This window comes from Corapipo altera, unplaced genomic scaffold (assembly GCF_003945725.1).
Source record: "Corapipo altera isolate COAL_440 unplaced genomic scaffold, ASM394572v1 22b, whole genome shotgun sequence".
Lineage (NCBI taxonomy): Eukaryota > Metazoa > Chordata > Aves > Passeriformes > Pipridae > Corapipo > Corapipo altera.
Genome location: NW_020884876.1, coordinates 20,207,692 through 20,216,362, shown reverse-complemented (window position 1 = coordinate 20,216,362; position 8,671 = coordinate 20,207,692). Strand labels below are relative to the sequence as shown.

The following is an 8,671-nucleotide window of genomic DNA, read 5'->3' as shown; positions in this document are numbered from 1 at the left end:
GCCATTTACACCTTTACATCACACCACCTTTACAAATGCAGTAATTGCAATGTCTATATTCTCTAGCATACCACACCTGATTATTAAGAGAAATCCCAGAGTTGAGCTCTCTTGGCCTTTCTAATGCTTGCACCATCTCCTCAGCTGCCCTAGGTGTCTTGGACTTCCCTTACCTCCCATACAGTAACTGTCCTACACGGGGGTTTCAGCCACAAAACCATTACAGGAAATGCTTGACTGCAGTTGTCTCACTCATTAGCTTGGGCCAGCATTCAGATGTGAAAATAGTCCTGGCCAAGACACCCCAATCACCTGGATGTGCTGAGGCAGAAGCACAAACAGCTTTTAAAAATACTTATTACTTCCCTGCAATGAGAAAAACAATAAGATGCCCTTTTAAAAGAGATCAGTATTGTATGTTTGATTAAAAGAACAACAGAGGTAAAAAAAAAATCCAAAGCATTTTTAATGGTGCTTAACAGTAGTTACTTAGATGTGGAGGTAGCAAAGAATTTGTGGAGAAAAGGGAATGAAAATGGTTATCAAGAAAGTGAAGCCTTTTGCCTCATGCTGCCATAAGGCAGGAGATTACATGCAGGGTTTCTCTCTTACCCACCTGCATACAAAAATTTGCACACACAGCTTTCACCCCTGCTCAACACACCCTTAGCCTGTGCTGTTCCCTTTCCCAGGACCCAAATGCTAACACTGCAGAGCAGCTCTCATCTGCCTTTGGACACATCTGCCACCATTGGAAGAATTCCACCACCAAGATAACACCAGTAGAGCCTGTGAGCACAAACAGTGGTGGTGACAGCCAAGGCAGGTTCCCCTGAACCACAGGGGAGTAAATGATCACAGACCAGCAAGAAACACTATGCAGTACCCTTTTCCCAGGTGCATGAAGATCCCATATTTCTCTGTCAAGGGGAGCAGCTTTGCAATGTGATGGAAGAGCTTCACCCCACAGTGTCAGCATGCTTGGTTTTGTGATGCAAATATGAGGGGAGGCACCAAGAAACTAAAAGCTTTACCTTACCCAGCTGCTACAGAAAGCAAAACACTCTGGAATAAGAGCTCATCTTATGAAAGCAGGAGACTTGGAAATACCTGCAGTCAGAAGGTGCGCAGTTTTATCTCTGTATAGAGCAAAGGCCAAGCTCACTTTCTGCAAGGCTTTGTAGTAAGATTGGAAGCACTGCCTACAGAGCTCCTCAAACCAGCACACACCAAGACTGCTTTCCTCCCCCTTCCCCCACAGCTTTCCTTCTTATCTTATCTGTAAGTGGCAAAACCCGGGTAACTCAGAGATTGATTGTTTGAAATACACCACCTTCAGGGCTTTACCAAGGCCTTTGCGGTCAAGGTCACATCAAGCGCTGAAACTAGCCCTGGCTGGGATTTACACCAGTTATTCCCTTTCTAAAAAGGGGCATATTTCCTGCTAGTGCAGTGACAACAGGGACAATTAACTTGAGGTGAAGAAGGGTCTAACTTTCATTTGATCCTGGTATTAGAAAAGAGCTGACCCCCCCTTCTGCAACACCTCTCCCAGCATCCAGCACACCCCGGCACACAGAGAAAGCAGCGATCCCAGATCAAGCCAGAGAGAGGAAGGGGAGAAGAGGTAGAACTGTGACTGACCCTAAAAAAAAACCCCAAAAAGCCATTCCTAGCACTGCAAGCAGGGGAAGGATGAAGCGTAGTTCAGGAACAGAGTGATTAATGGGAAAACTTAAGAACACAGAGACAAGGGCCTGAGGTCCTCCCTTCCCAGAGCTGCAGAGGCTCTGGAAGCATTTGTGTTGGCAGGAAGGCAGCAGGAATAGGCAGCTCTTTCCTGTTTCGGGCAGCAGAATTCACTGTGGATATGTGCTCCTCCCTGTCAATGGTCACTGGCAGGAAGGTGGACCTGTGTCCAAATCACCTCCCCAGCCCCATGGGTGTTTAAACATGATAATGGCAAGATACACAGCCAACATTTTGTTCCACCTTTATTTTAACAATCAGATAAAAACAGAACCATATTCTTAAAAGTCATTACATGGCAATTATAAAGTGCATTTTCCACTTGAATGTTGTGTACAAAAATATCTTTTAAAAACCAACATGCATAACACCCTACAAGGCACTTCCAGGCATAGAGCAAGGAGAGCAACCCTCACTTCTATGTTCACATTGGCAGTGGAAAAAGGGAAAAGGGGAAAGGCCACAAGTAGTATTTTTAAACCGCTATTGGTCAAATAGTCAGTTCCCAACCTGGCTTTTACTTATGGCATTGCTCTTCTAGCTCATCTTCCATGTTCCTCCCTAAGCACACCCAATGCACAGCCTGAAAACAAGCAGGCCCCATAAGGAGATACCACCATCCACAGCACCCCAGATCCACATGCCTTATTTTGGCTCACAAACAGCTCTCCACAGGCATGAGAATGTGCCAGGAGAACACAACTTTTCTACAGTCAGTGTTTTACAACATTAGCATCATACACTAAATAAATAAAAAGTATCAGTGTCACTCAAACTTCCTTTAAGTTTAAAACCAAGCCAAGCTAGGCAACAGTCCCTTCCAGAGAGACCAGATGCAGGTTACAAAGGCTGACTTGGGAAGCTGTTATAATAGAGGAACCAAGCCTGATGATCTCTGGGCTGGCAAGTAGATTCACCACCTCAACTAAGTGATCAAGCACAGTGAAGACATGTATTGATTTTGCACTTTGAAAAAGCAGCAGTTGAAGGCTAGCTACTCTTCCTGCAAGCTCTTGTCCCTTTCAGCATCCAACAGTGATCCCAGTATCCCTTCTAGGTTAGAGTAAAACAGCTTGTAAGTATTTTATACAGTAGTCTCTAGAATTAAAAGCTATGTTAACAAAATTAAATAGTCTAGCCCATTGCTTCTCTCCAGCCCATTCATGGGCACCCAAAAATTATACAAAGCTTATGCACTAGAAAAAGTAAGATTGCTTTGACCTCTGTTTCTACAAACTATTCAGCACTCTCCCTTTGAGCTGAGGGATGAAGTTATTCTTCTTGGTTAGCACCCAAGAAGCTTTGTGTGGCTGTTGGGCACTGTACAAGCTTGCCACCTCACCTCAGCACACATTCAGAAGATAGGGATGGTTCACATCTGTGATTAGTTTCATATCCAGAGGTGATGCCAGGATAACCCCACAACTCACTCTCCTCACAGCTAGTTCTTTGCATAGGTGGGGTGAGCCACTTTTTATGGGCAGAGAGATGCAAAGTCTGGGCATTTACAGGTTGAAATGCCATACTGCTTCAACAGCAAAGAAAGCCCAGCATGTTGCTGTTCATCCAGTATAGCCACAGCATCCTCACATGTGAGCAGTGCCAGGCTTTTAGTTGCCAAGCAGTCCATGGCTCAGAGTAACAAACCATTATGAGATCTTAAAAGCAATGTCAGTTCCAAAGCCTGTTTATCACAAAGCATTGTCATCCCTTTCTCAGTCAAGGCACTTCCATCACAGTAGGTACACAAGAGTCACCTTCCTATACAGGACACAGCATGAAACAGCCATGTGGTCCATTTGCGTTTAGCTCTTTTAACACCTGAGCAGAGAATCCTGCACAGGACTCTGGGCCCCAGCTGGACAAAACTCTATTTTACAGTCCACAGGAGGAGGAACTGCGTTTTCAGGGTCCAGCACAGCCAACAGCTGACTTCTGATGTCCATCAAGAGGAAAAAGCATCATTGATCACTTACGATTAAAGAAACAGGAAAGTTTTGAAGAAGGCAGTTAAAGATGTCAACCCATAGCTGTGTTACAAGCACCACACAGCTACAGCTAATCTCTATTTTTGGTAACACCAATGGTATGAGAGTTTTTCAAGATCATCTGATAAAACAACTGGTGACTAAGCAAATCAGATCCTCTCCCACAGGCACGTCTCCTAATACGGCAGGCTGTAGGGCCACATTTCCTGTCATCACATTGCATTTTCATTTCCAAAACACCCTTTCTGCCTCCAGTAGGAAGGGCCTCACTACAAGGACATGTGCAAAGAGAGGACTCCATTCCCAGCCATCCTACCACTCCATTTCCTGACAGGCACAGGCCAGCTTCACAAGGAGAGCCCTGCAGCTATAGTACAGCCTGCTAAAAATATAATACTAGTACATATTTTGACAGACTCTTTTAATACTAGGCAGGCAATACCAAGCAGCCACCACTACATGGCTTGGATAGACAATATAAGCACTGTAGTGTTTTCCCTGGAGACTGGCAACTTTACTGAAGAGGAGGAAGAAGCAGTGTTAAAGAGACATGAGCAACAGTCCCTGGTCCTTTGATCATCTGGAGAGCAAGAATTGCTTCCCTGACTATAAGTCCACTGCCAGCAGAGCACTGCACATCTAGTTTTGCTGGGAGGCTTATGCCAAGCTACAGAGCCATCCTTCTTCCACCTCTTCATACACCTCGTGTTCAGACCAGCCCCAAAGCCTGCAGACACGCCAGCAACAGTCAACCTGGGCTTTGTCCTTGGGTCAGTAGTAGGGCCCGAGCTTCTCGAAGCCTGAATAACTGGGCCACTCAGGAAAGAGGCCATAGGAGCACTGAGGGCTCCCAAACCGGTCAAATGCACAGCCAAAGTCAGGGCCCTGTGGGGGATGGCTGGCTTCCTGAGCAGACTTCAGTGTTGACCATGTGATCCTGTAATTTGTGCCCCTGTTGTTGTCCCAGTACATCTTCCCATTGCACTGAAAGGAAATGGCAAACTCGACTCTTTCGTGTGATTGAATTCCCTCAGGCAAGTTGATGTCAAAGGAAAATGTGTCCCGATCTGACCCTCCATACGTATCCTTGACGTACTGGCACGGGTAATCTACAAAGCTTTTCCAGGTGTCAAACGTCATTCGGATCTTCACAGTCTTTTCAAAAGCGAGGTTCTTCACCTTCACCGTTCCCACAACAGATCGTTCCTTTAGCACACAGTTTTCAAGGCAAACACAGTCGTTCTCAAGGCGGTTTCTGAAGGCCAGGTAGTCTGCAGAGGGCTGAACAAAATCCAGGACAAAGTTGTCCTTCTCCGCTGTTGTCAGACCCACAATATTGTCTATCAGCTCTGTGATGTTGAAAGGAATATCTAGTGGATCATCAAACTCCGAGAACACCTTCACCATCGTCAGAGCAAAGCCTCTGCTATCTGCAAATGACACCCTCTTCTTCACTTTGTTGTGTGTGAAGGAGCTCGTTGCCTCTTCTGGTCCGTTCAGTGCAGCCTTGCTACTCAGCTGGATGCAGGGTCGCAATGGCTTGCTTGGCTTTGGAGCAATTTTGCAGGCACACTTCTCTCTTCGCAAGGGTGAAGAGCACAGGTACAGCTGCATTGCTACATCCACAGCCATTGCTTGCTTGTGAGGAAAATAGTCTATTACTCTGGAAGATGAGAAGAAGGGTCAGCTGATATTAGAAAAGAACTTTAATATGAATTTTGTCAGACAATTGATACACCACTTTCCCCCAGCCATCCCAAATAAACTTGCTTCTATCAACCCCCCAAGTCTCTCAGGCTTAACTAAAAGCAGGTACCTGTATGGTGTGATTTACAGACACCGTGAGAAACACACTATGGCAGAAGAACCAGAGCCTGTTGTATCCTTGAACAAGATCTCTTCCAACTGCTACAGGAACAGTCACCATTTGAAGACACACACACAGGCATTGCCCTACTAGGCTAGCAATAGCAGGCTCCAGAGAATTTCCAACCCAAAGCAAAGCCCATGGCTCAGTCCTGCCAGCGTTCACAAAACCCAGAGATTATCAAATTTCAATGCTACATAAAGCAGTATTCCTGCTGTGCTTTCCTCCCTCCAGGAGAGATTCTCCCCAGGGCTTCAGAAGCTTTTGTAGGAACAGGAATTCAGTTTGTCACAAGCTGCTTTACACAACTGACTTCACCTTTTATAAAGCCTCATATGGCTGGTATTTTTAGAGGCTAAAAAGCACTCGTTCAGTTGAAGTACATTATTTGCTCTTCACAGTCTCCCAGACCAGCTCAGTCTAAAATGCCTGCAAGTAGCATTGTAAGGACAGCAACAGTCTGATACAGCAGCAGGGTAGAGACTTGGCCAGCACTGCTCCGCACCTTTCTTTCCTCTACTCCACTTAAAACAGATGACAGCTCAGAAGGCCCACCAGCCAGTTTTACCTCCAGCACAGAGTTTGCACCTCAAGCCTCCACAGCATTTGTGCTAATCCCCTGGGAAACACCTATAGAGCCACAAGGCTCTGCTAAACACAACTCATCTACTCGAGGTTGACCCTGGCTTTGGAAGCAAGTCCTTCTCCCAGAAGGCACAGGCCATGTGCCCCTCCACCATGGCCTTTCCTTCTCCAGCACCCAGCCCATTCCTCCAGGGGTGCAGCACCATCTCTCTCTGTGCACCCATGCTAGGGCAGCTCCCACCTGGCACCTTGCCAGATGTAGCCCTGGAGTTGCCCCTGCAGCCAGGCCGCCCCCAGAATACTGAACATTGCACCTGTCACTCCTGCCCTTACACTGAAGTTCAGATGGATGCTTTTGGCAGACCCTCTTAGGCCTGCCTCTGGATAAGCCACTGAATAGATTTATCATGCACATCCTCCTTAAGTCAACTGTATTGCAGTTGACCTTAAACACAGAGTATTCCCTTAATAAAAATCCTGTTTGGCTGCAGGCCAGGCTCTAAAGCTGCTCCCACCACGCAGAGCAGGATGAGCCAGCAGCGTTAGCAGTGACCACCGGCCTTGTGATACGGCAGAGCTCTGGCTGCCAAAGCCACGCACAGCCAGCTTTAGTGCTTGATTGCTGCTCCCATGCCAAGAAAAAGCAAGAGTAACACTCTCCAATTCAGTGCTTTAAGTCCCCACCCTGCAACACCAACACAGCGGCTCTGAGTAGGCTTTCACAGCATGCGTTCAGCACCAGCATCTGTTTATTCAGAGCCCAACACGCCCACCAGCTAACTCCTTCTGCGTTGCCTCCTTTCAGCTCAAGGGCAGCTGTACAGGACAGACAGCAGATCCACCTGTCTGCTAACACTTCTGCTCATCTCTACCTGGTTTTGCCAAGTTTTTATTCATACACACTTTATATAGGTCGTTTCCTCCTTTAAATTAACGCAGCCTCCAATGCTTCTCTTACTTGGGTCAGTTTCATCTGCATGGCATCTTTTCCCAGGGAAATTTATTCAGTTGAATTCCTGTAACTCTGAGAAGTCAGGTTTCATAGTAAGCCTTGGTTATTCACAGCTTTAGAATGAAGAGGCATGAAATATCCAGCCCAATTGCATTACTTGGAGCTTTTTTCCAAGCTAAGAACTATATTAAGAGCTTTTTATGCTGACTATGAAAATAAGCTTTGTGCTTTTACAGCTCATTTGATATCTCAGACAACTCTTTCTGCACTTGAGAGCCTGCTGATGGCCAACTCACAGCCAACAGAGTAAAGTTCCCTTTTGAGGCTGGTGACGGCTGTCTTGAACTTCAGATGCTTTGAAGGTGAGAGCAGAGATACAGTTTCGGGAGCTCACATAGGTAAGGCGGCTCTAGGAAGCAAGCAGTGCAAGGCAGGCAGCCCTAGGCAGGTATAGGGGACGATTCCTTTACCCCTCCTCTCAAAAGGGGAACAAACACGACTCTGCCTCTGGACTTCCTCTTGCAGCTTCACTCTCTCCAGAGGAGGATGTCGCCACTCGCTACCCCCTCCTCTATTTCTAGGAAGGAGAAGCAAGTCAGAGCACAGACATTACTTACACCTATACTTATTGAATCCGCGCTGCTTCCCCCGCTACCTGGAGCCAAGTAACCCCCTCCCGAGGGCTGGGCGTGCAGCAGCGGCTAAGCCAAAAGCTTGCAGCCGTGACACGCTGCCGGGTGAAGCAGCGCTCGGGCGTTCCGTACCCCCTCCTCCTCATCGACTCAGGAAAGGCCGAGCCGTCCCGAGCGCACAGCCCAGTTCCCGCGGGCATTTGCCCGGGTGGCGTGTTAACTCGCTACAGCCCGGTCCTTCCGCAATCCACAGCCAAGCCAAGGCGCCCGGACCCAGGACAGGCAGAGCCCAGGAGAAGCAGCAGAGCACAGCCCGGCGGAGGGGGAGCCCCGCCGCCCCCGGGCTACCGCTCCCGGCTCACCCGGGGAGCTGCAGGAGCCAAGCCCGGAGGATCCCGTCCCCATCCCCGCCCTCTGCCCAGGAGCGGCACCGCGGCGGGGAGCGCCGGCACCGCTCCCGCACATCCGAGAGGGCTGCGACCCCGCGCGGAAGGCAAAAAGCACTACCATTACCATCCCCATTACCACCGTGCCGGGGCTGGCGGCGCGGCTCGCCCGTACCTGGTGCAGTGCATGGGGCCGACCCAGCAGCCACAACCCGCCACCGCGCGGGTGGGGCCGGGCCCGGCCTCTTAAGGGCGCCCGGCCCCGCCCCCAGAGAGCGGTAGCCAATGGGCGTGCCCCGAGCGGGAGCCCGGCACGCGAGGGGGCGGGGCCAGCCCGAGGGGGCGGGGCCGGGGAGCTGGCGGGTCCCGGGAGCAGCGCAGGGACAAGGGACACGGCGGTGCCCTGCGGGGACACCGCGCCAGCAGACCCGCCCCCCCTGCAGCAGGGAGAGCTTGTTCTGGCAGAAGGGACAAGCTCTGCCTCCGGTCCCTCACTGTTCCGCTGCTCCTGT

General features: G+C 49.2%; 1 protein-coding gene across 4 annotated transcripts; it reads right to left on the bottom strand.

Annotated features, from left to right (window-relative positions):
* Positions 1–1,981: 1,981 nt before the first annotated feature.
* Positions 1,982–8,399, bottom strand: PPP1R3B (protein phosphatase 1 regulatory subunit 3B). 4 transcript variants are annotated; one of them, XM_027636014.1, is made up of 2 exons: positions 8,335–8,399; positions 1,982–5,400 (listed from the first exon to the last, which is right to left on the bottom strand). In XM_027636014.1, exons 1-2 carry the CDS (start codon positions 8,346–8,348, stop codon positions 4,509–4,511), a joined length of 906 nt encoding a protein of 301 aa, XP_027491815.1. In that variant the 5' UTR covers positions 8,349–8,399; the 3' UTR covers positions 1,982–4,508. The 4 variants fall into 4 exon arrangements, with proteins under 4 accessions (XP_027491815.1, XP_027491816.1, XP_027491819.1 ...); XM_027636015.1 differs by having other exon boundaries at positions 8,287–8,375; XM_027636018.1 differs by having other exon boundaries at positions 8,299–8,363.
* Between the last annotated feature and the right edge of the window lie 272 nt (positions 8,400–8,671).